General features: G+C 30.8%; 2 protein-coding genes across 3 annotated transcripts; both read left to right on the top strand.

Annotated features, from left to right (window-relative positions):
• Positions 1-222: 222 nt before the first annotated feature.
• Positions 223-11,179, top strand: LOC112791610 (pyridoxal kinase-like). Of its 2 annotated transcripts, none has more exons than XM_072233524.1 (9): positions 223-1,614; positions 2,402-2,461; positions 6,082-6,155; positions 6,390-6,454; positions 8,649-8,703; positions 9,746-9,811; positions 10,427-10,471; positions 10,571-10,624; positions 10,887-11,179. In XM_072233524.1, exons 3-9 carry the CDS (start codon positions 6,096-6,098, stop codon positions 11,025-11,027), a joined length of 486 nt encoding a protein of 161 aa, XP_072089625.1. In that variant the 5' UTR covers positions 223-1,614; positions 2,402-2,461; positions 6,082-6,095; the 3' UTR covers positions 11,028-11,179. The 2 variants fall into 2 exon arrangements, with proteins under 2 accessions (XP_072089625.1, XP_072089624.1); XM_072233523.1 differs by having other exon boundaries at positions 8,649-8,718.
• A 3,579-nt stretch (positions 11,180-14,758) lies between these two features.
• On the top strand, positions 14,759-16,922 carry LOC112791608 (receptor-like cytoplasmic kinase 176). The gene is made up of 6 exons (XM_025834515.3): positions 14,759-15,208; positions 15,287-15,585; positions 15,670-15,805; positions 15,895-16,037; positions 16,131-16,254; positions 16,346-16,922. The coding sequence occupies exons 1-6, from the start codon at positions 15,157-15,159 to the stop codon at positions 16,828-16,830; spliced, it is 1,239 nt and encodes a 412-aa protein (XP_025690300.1). The 5' UTR covers positions 14,759-15,156; the 3' UTR covers positions 16,831-16,922.
• The last annotated feature ends 210 nt before the right edge of the window (positions 16,923-17,132 follow it).

Here is a 17,132-nt window from a genome sequence, read left to right as displayed (position 1 = left end):
AACATGATTTATATCTTTTGATCATACACAGCAACGAAGAATAAATCTCTATAATAGTTCCTGAAATTTACGTGAAACATCAATATAATTTTTAAGATTTCAATTTTTTTATAGTAGTCTTTTAGATAGAACTTCAAACATTTACAGTGGTCTCTAGACATATTTTTTGTGATGAGTCATCATTGGAGCACTTATATAACGTTATTTCGCTATATTGGAACCAGCTTAACTGGCTCATTTCTAATTTATACCCACGTTGGTTTCTCCCTCTGTATTTAACTCTAAATTTCAAAATCTAAATTCCTAATCTTTTTCTCCAACAACTCCCAGTCTCTGACCTTGTCAAACACTGAACGACAGTCCACTTCTTTCTTCAAATGCAATGAAGACAGAGATCAAATTCAAAATTCACACATCACAGCAAATGTAAATATTCCATATTTCTATTTTTCTAAGCTTCTTCAACAACCAAACATTGATCACCAAGCAAGAATGAAAAGTTTAAAACTAGAAGAGAGGAGATCGACGAAGAGATCTGACCGGCGGCGAGAGAGAGTACAGAGAAAGTGACCGAAATTGAGAATACCATGCAATTGGACTAGTGCGCAACGCACCCATTCATTATTGGTAACTTTCGTTAAACTCTACCACCTTAATCTAGTACTTTATCTTCTAGAATCTGTGACCTTCCAAAGCTAATTGAGTTGAATCTCTCAAAGAATTTTTTTCTAGTCCAAATTCGGATGGTTTTGCTAATTGCCATAGTTTGGATATTCTAGATCTTTGTACAAATAGACTCCATGGAGAAATTTTAACTCCAATTTGGAATATAACAAAACTTAGGAAGCTTTACCTTTGTGAAAATTATATGCATGGTGAGGTACCTGAAGATCTTGGGAACTTAACTTCATTTGGGGAGTTAATTATATATAACAACAACTTAACGGAGAGAATTCCTAAATCAATTAATAAGTTGAAGAAGCTTCGAGTTATTTGGGCAGGACTGAACGCTTTATCGGGGCCAATACCAGCCGAGATTAGTGAGTGTGACAGCTTGGAGACATTGGATTTAACGCAAAATTAGCTAGAAGGTTCAATTTCAAGGGAGCTTCAAAAGCTTCAGAACCTTACCAACTTGATTCTATGGCAAAACTCACTGTCCAGGGAGATTCCTCCTGAAATTGGGAACATTAGTAACCTGCAATTGCTTGCTTTGCATATGAATTTATTCGTCGGTGATGTCCCAAAGGAGCTTGGAAGAAAGAAGTGGGTTGTCGTTCGGTGTTTGACAACGGCAGAGACTGAGAGCTGTCGGAGAAGAAGATTAGAGATTCAGATTTTGAAATTTAGGATAAATATAAAGGGAGGGACCAATGTGGGTATAAATTGGAAACGTGCCAGCTAAGTTGGCTTCAACATGGCGAAACGACGCTATGTAAGTGTTCCGGTGATGACTCATCACCAGAAATATACCCAGAAATCACTATAAGTACTCGAAACTCTATCTGAAGGACTACTATGAAAAAATTGGGATCTTGAAGACTACATTGAGTATTCATGCGAATATCAGGAACTATTATCGGGATTTACTCTAACAACTAAAATTAAACTGGAGTAAGTACTCTACTTTGAAATTTCTCTAATTATTGTGAGTTTTTACATTGGACTTGTGGATTTTTTTCTCCTTAAAGATAGAAAGATTCAAAATTTCAATTTTTAGATAAGTATGAAAAGATTATGCTATTTGAATTATAACTTGTTGGTTTGGACCTGTAAATTCTTATAATTAACTTATATATATGCAACTATATTAAAACTACAAAGTAATTGTAAAATTCAGACCCATTCAAATAGCCTGAAAAATTGGTGAATCAAGTTTAAGACAGGTCCAGATTGAGCATAAGACTGGAGAAGAAAAAAATTGATAAAAATTGTACACATTGTACAAATAATCCATTGTCTCCCTAGCAGAATTCTTTCATTAAAATTCGAGAACAGGTGAATTTATGAAATTTGAATTACTTCTAAATTTTTTTAATTCTCTAAACAACATTGTTTTGAATTAAAAAAAAAGGAAAAAGTAACCTTAATTTCTTGAAGGAGAAAAGTCCCATCCCTCAAGTCCTCAACCTTCTCTATCACCGACACTGCATGTTGCGGTCTCATTGTCGCCTCTCTTGCTGGCTCCTTTGCAATACCGTGCCTCCATTCGCGTCGCAACTTTTCTGTTTCTTGTGTCTCAAAAACTATTGATATTTTATTTAAGTTATTTAAGAATGTTATTTTATTTGTTGTTCATGAAAATATTTTGCATTAGTAACTGACAATGATGTAAATTATGTTGTTGTTAGGAGGTTGTTGAAATCTGATGAATTTTTTAAACTGTATTGATCTCATTTAGGGGTGTTTAAGATCCAGTCAGATCTGAAACCCAACTTGGACCCGAGGCATATTTTGTCAGGTTTGTATTTGCAATTTTTACTCTGTTTTATTTTCGGATTCGGGTTATATTTCGGGTCATCCATTCTGGCTCGAAATTCTTTTTAGATTAAAAATATATTTTATAGTAAAATTAGTAATGTCATGTTATACTTTTATACTTCAATTAATATTTTTATATTATACATCATTATTTTATTTTAAAATAATTTATTTTGATATAAATATGACATAATATTTATTAAATTTAATTTTTAAAAGTAAAATTTTATTACTTTAGTATATAAAATTTACAAATTTGTATATACTAATTTTAAATCGAATCGTTCCGATTTAATCCGATTTATTCCAGGTCACTTTCTGGTCAGGTCAAAATAGACTCAGTAACTTTTTAAGAACAGATCTAGGTCCATTTAAATTCGGACTATAAATACCCCTAGTCTCATTGTGTTTCTTAATGTGTTAATTTGATGCTCCAAGATATTGAAAAGTTAGAGGAAATGAGTAAAATTATTGTGTCACTAGTTCTAATGAGTTCTAAGTATGTCTATAATCAGTCATTAGTTGTATTTTTTTTTATGAGAAAATTTACAAGTTGACAAAAATTACTTTGTCCATCTCTAACTCGGTTTGTCATTAATTTTATTATTTTATTTAAATATTTTAACTCAAAAGGATGCTTTGAGAGTTATGGTGGCTTCTAAAGAATGGACAACCTCATCTTATTCCAAATAACCTAAAACTAAAAGGTTTATAAATCAAATATTGGATTCTAAACTTTAGAGTCAATGTATTGATATTTTTAAATTTATTAAACCACTTATTCGTGTTTGCGTATTGTGGATATTGAAGACAAAGCTGCAATGAATTTTTTTTATTAAGCTATTAATAAGATTAGAGAAGAGATGGTGAAAAAGTTTCAAAAGAGATAGAAGATTATGGATCGATATTTAAAGATTTTAGATACACGTTAAAATTTATAATTTCGTAATAATCTTCTTGCTGCTCTAGTTATTGGTTAAATTCAGTTTTTCGATTTAATTCAGAAAAAATTTGAAAAGCATAGCAAATGACTTTTGGCCTATTAGATGTCATTGAAAAATATATTTATGATGATCTATATTTGAATTTTAAGCTGGCAAGTGAGATGAGAATGAATCTTTAAGAATGTTAAATAAGACTTTGAAAAGTAATTTGTAATATGTGAATGAAGTAAAATGATGTCAGGTGAATTTCTTATTAAGAAGAGTCTTTGATTCTTTATTTGATATTTGCTGTTGTGATATATTGTTTATTTTTTATGTTAAGATCAATTGTAGGAATTTTATGAATGTGGAGCACTAAATTTATAAAAATTGACGATTTGTGTTTTAAGCTAAATTTGTAATTTTTTAAGTTGTAAACATAATTAGAATATTTTTAAATACATTCACCCAAAAAAAAATGATTAGAGCATAAAAAACTTAATGATCTTATTTATATTCATTATAACTCGAGACTATAACAAAAGTATTTTTTTAATTATTATTTAAATATTTTAATATATAAAACACTTTTTAAAAATATTACTTTTAGTCATTAAAAAAGTAATCAAGTAAATTGATAATTAAGATAAATAAAAAAAACAAAATTATAATCAAATTTATCTTAATGCATTTAATAATCATTCGGATTTAATATTAAAATATTTACCGCTATTCTTAACTCAAGAAAAAGTTGATATTTTGCGAAATAATCTTATAAATATATCTCTTCAACTAGCTTAAATGATTTAAGGTGTTTTTTAATTTAGTTAAACATTTTAGTCGTTAGTTGAATTATGAATTATGATTAGTTACGATTTTGACATGCTTTATAAAATGTTTTACATTAACGTTAATATTAATTTGTGAAAATGATTTAAATACTAAATCAACTAAATTTAATAGATGATCAAAATGATGATGGAACTAATAATTTTTCTAAGAAAAATGAAAATCAAAGTGAAGACCATTAGAATCTATTTTCTAAATTTGTCAGATGAATATCCAAAATTTGAAATTATTTTATGGACTTAATTTATGAAATGTTACTTTTATTTTATCAAATTAAGATACTATTATAATATTGACTAATTTTATATTTATTTTTGTGTTAGTTATTTTAAAAATTGAGACTTGATTGTTTTTTAAGTGTTAGTGAAAGCATATAATTCAAATTTTAATTTTAAATATTTGAGTATTTTATATTTTTATTTAAGTAATATCGGGTAAATTGGTTCAATTAATAACCCAATAATTAAATCAATAATCTAGTAATATGATCGGTTTGATTATCGATTCGATTATGACAACTATTACAAAGTATATTACATTTTGATTTTGGTATCTACAAATTATATTACTTTTTTTGTTGTCCACTTTTGTTTTTGATATTTACAAAATATATAATTTTTTATCTACAGTATTTCCTAATCTGACAAGTCAATAATTAATTTATCATAGATTTAAGTTTTATTTAATGCAATGTTATAAAAATCAGATCAGATTGGTCAGTCGGACCAATTCAACCGGAAACCGACGTGAAAACGGTCCAATCTTCTTTCTAAAACCGCCATTCTCTAGACTGCTGAGAAACCACTGAACCGGCCAGTTGAATCGAATCAGAAACTGACCGGTTTTTAAGAAACGCCGTCGTGTTCATTGTTTTTTTTATACAAAAAAACACACCCCAGTCCCCCACGTGAGTCCACACCCGAATACCCCCCCCCCCCCAAATCACGAAACATCCCTCCTTCGAAACACACACTCAAGAGTTGAATTCTGGTTCTTGCTTTGAAACAACTAAAAATGAATAATTTGAATTCCTTTGAGAATTCCAATTCTCATTTTTCCTTCTTTTGTAAATTAGACTAAAAAGGGTCTGATTTCCAAATCAACTCTCACACTCTTTAAACTTAAATTCTATTCCATTAATATATTATAGTTATTCCAAATCATGAAATTGAATTTCAAATAGAAATAAATTCTTTTCTTAAAGGAAATAGAATTCTTTCTCATGTTAAATGTTTCCAAACAAGCTCTAAGGTTCCAAACCTAAAACCCAGCTTCGTCAGCGGAACCGCCGCCGCCGTCCGTCGTTGTCAGTGTCTTCGCGGCATCCTCCTTTTCCTATCCCAAATCCATTAGGCCAGACCTTCTCTTTGTCCTATATTTGCCTTATAAAATATTTTCACTATCATTTTCAGGTTTATTTTAGCATGTGACCATCTTATAGTGGTCTAGCTTTATGAATATTTAGATATTAATTGAAGTAAAGAATGCTCATGTCCTCAGAGAAAAAGTGAGAAACAGAAAAGGAAATTTACGTACTGTTGTAGCTAGAAGGAATTTTGCTTTTTCTCTGTTAGTATCAACTACAATTTGTGCCGAACTGCCTCAACGTTACTGGAATGTTTTATTGCAATTTTAACTCGTTAGTGGTATGTTAAGACTGGAAAATACGACTTAATTTTTCTGTTTTAGAATTGGACTAGAATCTCTTTTTTTCTCCATTTCCTGATGATGGGTTATATTTGAAGTTTGGATAATCTAAGTTGACTTGAATTATTTAAACAAATTTTTATATCTTCAGTTAATTAAAGAATTTGTGTTTCATTGTCAGTTTGTGATCCAGTGATGGGTGACGAAGGAAAACTTTCTGTTCCTCAAAAACTAATATCAGTCTATCGTAAAAGGGTAAGACTATTTAATAAAGATGTTTCTACAGGTGTTCATGTGCAAATAATATATACAATGCATCAAGTTTAAAGAATATAAATCTTTTAGCTCAGTTACCAATAATTGAAAACTATATTTTAATGCACTGGTACTGGTTCCTAGTTATGAAACGATTCAAGCAAAATTCCTTTTCATGTTACCTTTCATATTTTTAATTTCAAAACTACATATCTAAATAACACATTTTGGCAGATTGTTCCAGTAGCTTCAATGTTAACTCCTAACCAGTTTAAAGCAAAACTACTAACAGGATTCAGGTAATTATCCCACAATTAAGGTTGCATGAAGCCTTTTGTTCCCCTCCTGTTATATAGTTTTCTTTCCTTTGGTTTGTTTGTTTCAATGTCTACCACTTTATAGGTGGTATAAGATTAGTTCTCTTCTTGTTTTTGAAGTATGAAACTTCTTAATCAATTTTTGTCCGTGGAAATAGATTAATTTTTTTAAGATCAGGATCAGGATATGAACATCCATTAAAATTTTGCATTCAACACTCTATTTATAGTGTGGTGTACAGCAACAATTTTGATTTACTTGCAATAGTCTCTAGCGAAGGTTCCATTTTTACTTCTTTGTTATTGTTATTGTTATTATTATCATTAGGGTACAGTATACTTTTTGTTCTTGAAATTTGGTAAAAGTTTTAAAAATATCTATAAATTTTATTTTGTTTCAATTTTGTCCCAAAAATTTTCGATTTGCATCAAATATACCTTCGACGGCTAAATTTTCAAAAAATTTAAGACCAATCTAACAATAATGCATGAAAATTATGCTTGATTTACTTGTATTGAGGATTGTTCTTATGAATTATTGTTGAATTGGTCTTAAATTTTTTAAAAAAATTAGCCGTCAGGAATATATTTGATGCAAATCAAAAATTTTTAGAACAAAATTAAAACAAAATAAAACATAAAGATATTTTTAAATTTTTTATTAAACTTAAGAGACAAACATCATCATCATCATCATCATCATCATCATCATCATCATCATCATCATCATCATCATCATCATCATCATCATCATCATCATCATCATCATCATCATCATCATCATCATCATCATCATCATCATCATCATCATCATCATCATCATCATCATCATCATCATCATCATGGTAGTATCAGTTTGGGAGAGAGAGGGGAGTCCACATTATTATTATTATTTTTGACAGAAAAAAAACATATCATTCAAAGGAAAGGCAAACGGCACTTACAGATAATAGAGATAAATTAGATTTAAAATTAGAGAAGATGATTACATAAATTCTATGCTGAACTATAAACTAAGAGTAAGCCCAATGTTCAATTACAAAGAATCTTAACCAGTAGAAACATAGACAGATCTGAATCTCTATGATTTCTAAATCAACACTAAAAGTGATGCAACATGTTGAAAAAACTGTTCTTCTTCTCTGCTTAAAGCTGAATTCTCTTCTAGTCTGAAGATATTTCCATGAACAACAAGTGAACTTCAGTGTATACTCCAAGATCTGATAGATCTGTACCAATGTACCCACACTACCCATAAAGGGAGAACAATAAACCACCACAAAAGGAGAGACAATACACCACATAGGGATATTAAAAAACAGAAATTAAAACAAATTAAAAGATAAACAGAAAAGCGAAGGGAAAGAAGCAAAGGATGTAAAGAAAGGATAAAAAGTTTGGAGAAGAAAGAAAATAAGAAGAGAAACAGAGTTAAACAAAGAAAACTGAAAGAAACCAAAAGAAGAAAAAAAAAGAGAGAATAGAGTAAGAAGAAGGAGGAGGGAGAGGGAAAGGGGAAGGAAAAAAGGGGGGAGGGAGGCCACCACCTTATCAAGATAGCGGTGGCGGCGGCAGCCTCCCTCTTGGACTCCACAAGAATAAAAGGGCTTCAACCCTAGCAGAGAGAAGAGAGGAGAACTTTTATTCCTTTCTGGTTACTAGTACTACTTGCATGTGAGTATCTGGGGAGTCCACATTATTATTAGGTGAATGCTATGGTGCTTTTGATATTGTGTCTAACTTATTAAAAAAGACAAATAGATAATATTTAATAAATTTTAAATATTTTACTTTTTGTTTTAAACATTTTATTTTTTACTTTTAAAAGAAAGTTAGGCAATTTAGGCATTATAATAAAAGGCACCATAGAACTCATCTTATTATTATGCACTGATGCATGTACCCATCTATTGCGTTATAATTTTTCTCATAATTAAATGGGTTTAAACTTTAGAACTAAGTTTGTTACATACATTGTCCTTTTTATGAGATGTTTTCTAATGATTGAAATCTGGAAGATTAGTTTCAACAGCTGAAGGCATTAAGAATTTTGTTACTATTATGTTTCTTCTTTGTCACAACTAATGCTATCAGAGTTTTACTTATTTATTCTGTTTGTGTATCTATACGAATATGTCCGTTTGACCTGCATATTTATTCATTGTACTTATTGTAGGATACTAGGATTCAATTTGAAGATGATGGCCAAAAATCTTGTAATTTTCTTTGAGGTTGGACCATCAAAGGTTTACCTTTATATTTGTACATGGAAAAACTCCTATTTAGGCAAGTGAAATATTTAGTACTGTTGCAACTATGCATATTTCATTATTTATTGATGGAAAAGTCTACGAGACTAGCAGATTTGTTAAAATTTGGTCAGCACATAGCCAGTAAAAAAAAGAGTGATTCTCTACCATTAGATGAAATCTCACACCATTAAATACACTATTGATAGTTAATTGATGGTTACAACTCACAAAATCTGCTGACCCCTGACACTCCTCTTTATTGATTTAGATAGTCTTTTGGGTAGAACTGGAACCACATAACTTCAGCATCTCTTTCACCCTCAATATTTCACTGAATGGTAAAACATGGATTACACATTACAAATAATTCTCATATGCTTTCAGGATTGTTGGCTCAAACCATCTATACTCGATTGCATTTAGCTTTTGACTAAAATTTAAAATGGATCGTTGTCTCCCTCCTTTATTTTATTTAATTTCCATGCATTGTCAATATTAAAACATTTTAATTTCACACGTACATTCAATCATATATCGCCACATTAATAAACGTAGTTATCTTTTACACTAGTAGTTAAATCTTCTCAATGAAAATAATTTGATGATATTGGAAAAAATTTACAATGTCAACGCATTAAAATTAAATTTAAATAATAATGATGATATGATGATGATATCTCATTCTTTCTTTAATTGTCATATTTCTTTGTTAAAGTAAAAATGATTTAGGTCTCTTGCTCCAATGAAAATTGTGACTTTTGTTTCTAAACAAAATAAAATTTGGTGAATGCTATGGGCAACCTGCATTTACTCTCACAGACACATAGTTCAAAGTTTGAGGCTTATTGTTCTCGAGTTATAGATATTCTTTTCGAAGTGCTCTCTTTTTTACCGCTTTTTTTTTAATTCCGAGAAATAGTATATGCCTAGTGTTATAAATCATAATGAACTTGTCAATTGTTCTGAAAACTGCAATTTAAGTTCTCTCTCAAACATTTAGCTAACATATATGACCGTACAGGTTGTAATAACAAGTATAAATATAGACGGGAATCTTCTTCTCGTTGGCACCCATGAAAAGGAAAAGGTGGGCTAGATTTCACTTAAATATAATTTGATCCAAATTTTCTATTTCTAGTTTTACTTTCAGATACGAGTAATATTGCGAATCAAGTTTTCTTAATTTTCATTTTGACCTTTCATAATATGGTTGCTTGTCTAAATGCATTTTTCTGTAGAACTACTTTAGTTTTAAATACTGGTTTCACTTCTGTATACTGCATATTCTTCAGTGACTGCTGAACTAGTTTTACTTTACGGTATAGTTCAGTTTTTGATAAGTTTGATTGTTATGTATGTATGAATGTTAAAGCTTTTGTGAAGCCAAACTTGGATTGAGTTCAGCTTCTATTAATCAATGTTTTGCCTTTCTTATGTGATTATCGAAATATCTCTCTATTTCTCTAAATATGACTGAAATCCAGAGACCTGTTCGTCATGTACATCCCCACATAAACACCATGTTATTGCTTTGCAACTAGCTACCACACTAGTGGATTTCATTTTTCATTAATTCATTCACTTCCCATTTAATTGTTTATCCATTTGACCAGGTGCTCTTTCAACAGTAAAGCATTTATCAAATCCAATTCTGCTTTCAGACTTCAGTAACCAAAATTTCAATTATGTTTTTTGCTTGTAGGGAACGGGAGATCTCATGACTGCACTTCTTCTTGGTTGGAGTAATGTAATGCCTTTGCTTAGGAGTTATGGTTATAGTTATAGAGCCTTCCAATTATACCCTTGACCATAATAGTAACGAGCTGTATGTCTTTATGCATTGTAGAAATACCCTGACAAACTTGAGATTGCTGCAGAACTTGCAGTATCAAGCTTGCAGGTATTCATTTTCTTCACATGTTACTTTAAACTTACTCTTTTCTTCCTCCTCTGATGATAGTGTGCAAATACTGATGGAGTGATGGAATTTCTTTTAGCATTTGACTTTTTTGACCAATTTATTGCCGTCTAGTCAATTGAGGATATCAATTTTCAGATTTTCAAACTTTTGACATTCATGATGATTGATGAAGCCGTCAACTTTTGAACAATGACAATCGATGATAATTGATAAATGATATAAGTATTGCCCATGTTTGCAGGCTCTTTTGCTAAGGACACTTAATGACTACAAAAGTGCAGGTCATGATCTCCGGTCAACCAGTCTAGAGATCAGATTAATTCAAAGCCAGGATGATATTCGCAGCCCAGAAATCAAATTTAAAGCTGAAATATACAGCTAATTGCTTATGTGATTTCAACATTTATGTGCTTACAATATTTAAAATTTTTATGAAAAGATATTGTTAGAAGTTACATTACAAGCAATTAGGTAGACAAATTGCTTCATTTTTCACATATTCTTCATCAAATATAGAAGTACGAGTTATTGAAAGCTAAATTTACCATTTAACACTATTTACACAACTAAGATTGTGTTTCATATCTACCAACTGCATCCCAATGTTATGTTGAATTTTAAGAAAATAAAAGAAATGTAATCTATCAAATAGCTCTGCGATGGAATCGTGAAATTCTTTTGCAGGTTATATAAGGATTCTTTTGAAAATATTGAACCTTAAAACTATAAATGGACCTTTAAGAGTTGAATATTTTTCCTTAAATTGATTGAACCTTATGCTTCTTCAAATGCAGCGAGATGTGGAAAAACAACCCAGAGTCAAGAAGTAAAGAAATTAACATGAAGCAATGGAGGGAATGGGATTGTGAATTAATTATCTAGTACCTGTATTTTCAACTTTTTTTTTAATTTACACATTTGAGCAGGGTTTAGGATAAAAGCGGTATTGAATTCAAGAGTTAATTGATATCACAAATCTTTACAAACTAAATTGATGGTTTGTGAATGCTCTGACTAATTTAGTATTTCACTCATACCATAATAAGATTAGGTATAAATATGTTAAAAACATATCACAAAACTACTAAAGAAAATCCAATACCAAGACACAAATAACGAATATAGTAGACAAAACTACTAATAATTTTCTTTCTGCATTCATTATTAAATATATTATCTTTCATTCTATAAGTCTAATAAAAATTAATTTCATAGGGTAAATGATTGTGGTAGCTTTGCTGAATTGCTTTTGAAGGATGATAACTGTTGGCGATTGGCAATAATTGTTGATCATACACACCAATAGGTGATGCTGCAAGGTGATTCCATGCCCATTCTTGACTTCCCAAGTGAGAATGATAAGGATTATACTGTTGAAAATTCATGCTCTCTGATGTGGGATTTTCATTCACTCTACTGAAACCTTGGTTGGTAATATTGTTGACATGATCCATAAACAATGGTTCCGCCAAATGTTGATTGATCATCACCCTTTCCACATCTCTGGTACCGTTATTCTTATTAAGATACCATTCAGCTTCCGATTGATCCCTGCCAAACTTGGGAATCAGATATTGGTTTTCATAGGCATTGTGGTCATTAATTATATGTTGAGCTTGGTTCATGTTATTTTCTCTAACATGGTTCACTTGCTCTTGGTTGTAACCTGCATCCAATATCTCTACATGTTTCCTAAATTTGGTCAACTTTCGGACCAAAGTAGAAAGATTGACATTTCCTGTGACAGATACTGTCTGTTGTTCTGCATTAATCTCTACCCTGTAGACACCTGCATTAATATCACTTGCATTACTCTCATTTCTTTTGCGTTTCCTCTAATCTCATACCATTCAGGCTCAAACAATTATGTTATCATGGGCTCTTCTCCTATATCTTAAAAACTCATTTTGTGTACAAGTAACCTCTGCTATAGGATTTTTATTTTTTGAAAATCCTTGAAAACTATGTTAGCATGACTTTCCAACCAAGTAACTTACAAAGAAATAATAGCACCTGAAAGAAGGATATAGAAATTGCAAACAAGAGAGACAGATTTAAATGTTACCTTTGATTTTAGAGAGTACTTTCCTGACTTTGTTCATGCACCCTTGACAGTTCATGTGGACTCTAAGAACATACGTCTGCAAGCATGCACAATTTAAGTTTAATGAAAATAATTGAGATTGTTTTTTTAACTCCAAAGAAAAGGAAAATGGTAATATGCAAGGACCTCTATGTTCAATAACTCATATTGAGTGGTTGACATTATTTCCAGCAAGTGGTTGTAGCCAGGATATGAACAACAATTGTTTCTTCCTTCTTATTGTATATAATGTGTATTTACTATTTACTGCTAACTTTATAAAGAAGAAGAGAGACAAATTTTAAGGAAATAGTCTTTGCCATTTTGTCACTCACAACTGTTCCATGTGCTGCACACCAGCTTTGTATTGTGCATGATAATTTGCTGATTCTGATTCTGATTTTGATTCTGCTTCTGCACAATCATATTGTGACAGAACTGCGTGGTTCATGCAGGTGTAGTTACTAGTAGGATCTCTCAGTCTTAGCATCTTTGACCCTTCCAAAAGTTGAACACCTACTTCTTATGCTGGGTGAATTATCAACAAAGAAAAAGACTAGAGATTCAAAACTATGGTAACATCATATACGTTAAGGACTTATTAATAAGGTTTCTATTCATAGAGATTAGATTTTTTCATGTATTAAATATATTTTGAAAATTATAAAATATTTATCTTTTCAATGACAAAATTTTAATTTTACTCAGCAAAATTCCAAAACTTATTGTGAATTACAAGGAAAAGGAGTTAGTAATAATGTTTTTTTTTCCAAGAGAAATATTTAGATGCTTTCAAAATACGCGCAAAATTAAAATATATTTACTGATTAAATTTCTACTAAATTGTGGTTTTAAATTATGAATTACATGCATATTTTAATTTGTTGTTTAAAATTAGAATTATATACAATGATAAAAAAAGATAAGCATATAATGTAATATTGTATTTTTAAATATATTCTATAAGGAAGCCACTCAAATAAAAACACCTAAAACGTCTTTTTTTAAAAATTAAAATTTAACACATATAATCGATTAGACGGTGCTATTTTTGTTATAATTAGGCAAGACAAATTAATTTTACCAAAAAAATAATGAATCAAATTTTAAACTAGTCTAAATTAATATTATTTTTCATAAAAAATGACACAATATCTTTATTATAGAAGATGACTAAAATACTCCTATTATATATATTAATTTTAATAATCCTAAATTTTAGCTCTTTACTTCTCTATCGTCATAGAGCTAGAATTTAGAGTTTTTGATATATATATATATATATATATATATATATATATATATATATATATATATATATATAATAGAAATATTTTAGTCATTTTTTATAATAAGGGTATTGTAGTCATTTTTTATAAAAAATAATATTAATTTAGACTGTTCAAATTTTGATTTACTATTTTTTCGGTCAAATTAATTTATTTGGACTAATATTGACAAAAATAATACACGATTTAATTAATTATATGTGTTAAATTTTAATTATTAAAAAATATCTTAAAAAAAAAAAAGACGTTCCAGAACTTCTGTTAGCAATAGTCCATGGTTAAACTTGTTCTTTCATATATGTTGTTTGTGTCCATACAAGTGAAAACAATCAAGTTTTCTTTAGCGTGTGCTTTTCGTATACTTGTTTATTGCAAAAATATCTGGATCCATGCATGACACTATTTATTCTCTATGTATATTACCTTTCTCTTTTATTTGATAAAAAAATGTTATATCATCATAATTTATTATTTTTGACTATTATTTAATTATTAACTTAATTTTTTTAATTTAATAATTTAATAATATATTTTATTTTATACTTTTAAATATTAATAATTAATTAATAATAAAATAATAAATTTTAGTAATCTTTTAATTTTTTTATTTTAATTCTAATGGTCGCGTAGCGTTTCTTGTAGAGGAATAGGAATAAAACATAAAAAAGATGAAGAGGCAAACGTGCGTCGTTGACTTAGTTGTGTTAGCTGATAATCCAATACGGCATTGAAACATGAGAAGGGAGATTGAATCTAACGGTGTGGAATGGGTTGCAGCCATGCACGAATGTGAGAGTGAAGGGGACAGTGAGAAAGATGAGAGAAAGAAGGGGATGAAAGGAAACCAAATCCAAGCTAACAAAACTGGCGGCCACCAGGTCAACCACCCTTTTGTCCTTCTCGATGGTCTTATTAAAAACACAAACACCGTTCACACCATCCAACTATTTCTTTTTCTCTTTTTTTAATATGTGTGACAGCTGGGTCTAACAAAAGAATGGCATGGTTAATTAGACATGTAATAAATTAATAATCATGTGAAACAAGTCGTACCATTCATACTTGCATTTGCGGATTAGCTTTTCTTCTCTTTCAAATTAAACCTCTCCTTCTCTGCTGCTTGTGTATGTGTTTCTATTATGGGGAACTGTTTTAGTGCCAGGATCAAAGCTGAGAGCCCTCCACGCAATGGTAAGTGGTAACAATAATAATACATATTGGATCATTCACTTTGTGTTCTTGAATGCTAATACACATGCATATTTTCAGAAGAGAAGGATTTGAGTGGTATAAGCAGCAAGGTATCTTCTCGTTCCATGCTTATGTCTCCTCTGACAGAGGGCGAGATTCTGCTATCCACCAATTTAAAGAACTTCAGCTTCATTCAACTACGAACCGCCACAAGGAACTTTCGTCCGGATAGTGTGGTTGGTGAAGGTGGCTTTGGCTCTGTATTTAAGGGCTGGATCGACGAGCACACTCTTGAACCCACAAAACCCGGCACCGGACTCGTCATTGCCGTGAAGAGGCTAAATCAAGAGAGCACACAGGGACATACTGAATGGCTGGTCAGTCTCATTTTAATATTTAACTTGTTTAGCTTAATAATGTTTTTGTGACTAATTATAATTAGCCTCCTAATATAATTACAGACAGAAATCAACTACTTGGGTCAGCTGGATCATCCTAATCTTGTGAAACTCATAGGTTACAGCTTAGAAGATGATCACCGGATTTTGGTGTATGAGTTTTTGACTAAAGGCAGTTTAGATAACCATTTGTTTAGGAGTAAGTCAAGTTTCTTTATCACTAATTAGTTATTAGCACCTTAAACAGCTCAGGATCTGATGTACCTAATTCTGTGTGTTCTGGCACAGGAGCTTCTTATGTTCGGCCGCTTTCTTGGAACATACGCATGAATATAGCTCTTGATGCAGCTAAGGGCCTTGCATTTCTTCACAGCGACCAAGTAGATGTAATATACCGAGACTTGAAGACTTCTAACATCTTGCTTGATTCGGTAGGCAAATCACATGCAATCACCTTATAAGTATACAGATTACTATTCATACTTCATTTCTGAAATAATTCCTTTGTGTGAACTAAATGACAGAGCTATCATGCAAAACTGTCTGATTTTGGATTGGCAAAGGATGGACCAGTAGGTGACAAGAGCCATGTCTCTACCAGGATAATGGGAACATTTGGCTATGCTGCTCCTGAATACATAGCCACAGGTACTTCAATCTTATATTTGTTTTCAAAGTTAAATAAGATAATGTGTTACCAAATGTTGTGACCAATTTTTCATTGTATTCTTCTCTCAAGGTCATTTAACGAAGAAGAGTGATGTATACAGTTTTGGCGTTGTACTGCTGGAAATCATAGCAGGGAAACGCGCATTAGATAAGAACAGACCAACAGGGGAGCATAATTTGGTTGATTGGGCTAAGCCATTACTCGTCAGCAAAAGAAAAATCTCACAAGTCATGGATTCCCGTTTGGACAGTCAATATCCGTTGCGCGAAGCCATGAAAGTAGCAGTTCTTGCAATCAAATGCCTCTCTGCTGAGCCCAAATTCAGGCCTACCATGGATGAGGTTGTAAGATCCTTGGAGCAACTCAAGGATTCTGAAGACACAACAACAAGTGGAGTGGAAAAATCTCCAGATCAAACAGTTAAAACGAATGGTAATAGTGCAAGATCTAGTAGAATTAGTTCAAAACAACATAGAAGAAGTAACAATGAATCTTTAAATGGAGAAGGTAGTTCTAATAATCAGACACCATCAGCTTCTCCTCTTCACACTTAGAAGAGAAACATCGGTTTTCATTGTTGCTGTACAGATTTTGTTTCCTTGTTATCAGTTATAGAGAAAAATGAATTATTTCTTACATTCCAACATTTCTTTCCAAATCAGCTTCATTCCAAAAATTTGTTTGACAAGATTAGAAGCAACATCTAAAGCACAGAACATAGACCTTAATAATTATTTGAACTTCTATGACTGAAACTCTTAAACATTTATTTTTTTTATTGGAGGAAAGATGAGTGATATACTTTAACATTGTAATTTGGAATATTTTTTAAAACTGTAAAAGGTACATAAATTAT

Source organism: Arachis hypogaea, chromosome 3 (assembly GCF_003086295.3).
Source record: "Arachis hypogaea cultivar Tifrunner chromosome 3, arahy.Tifrunner.gnm2.J5K5, whole genome shotgun sequence".
Classification (NCBI taxonomy): Eukaryota; Viridiplantae; Streptophyta; class Magnoliopsida; order Fabales; family Fabaceae; genus Arachis; species Arachis hypogaea.
This window is presented reverse-complemented; position numbering and strand designations above follow the sequence as displayed.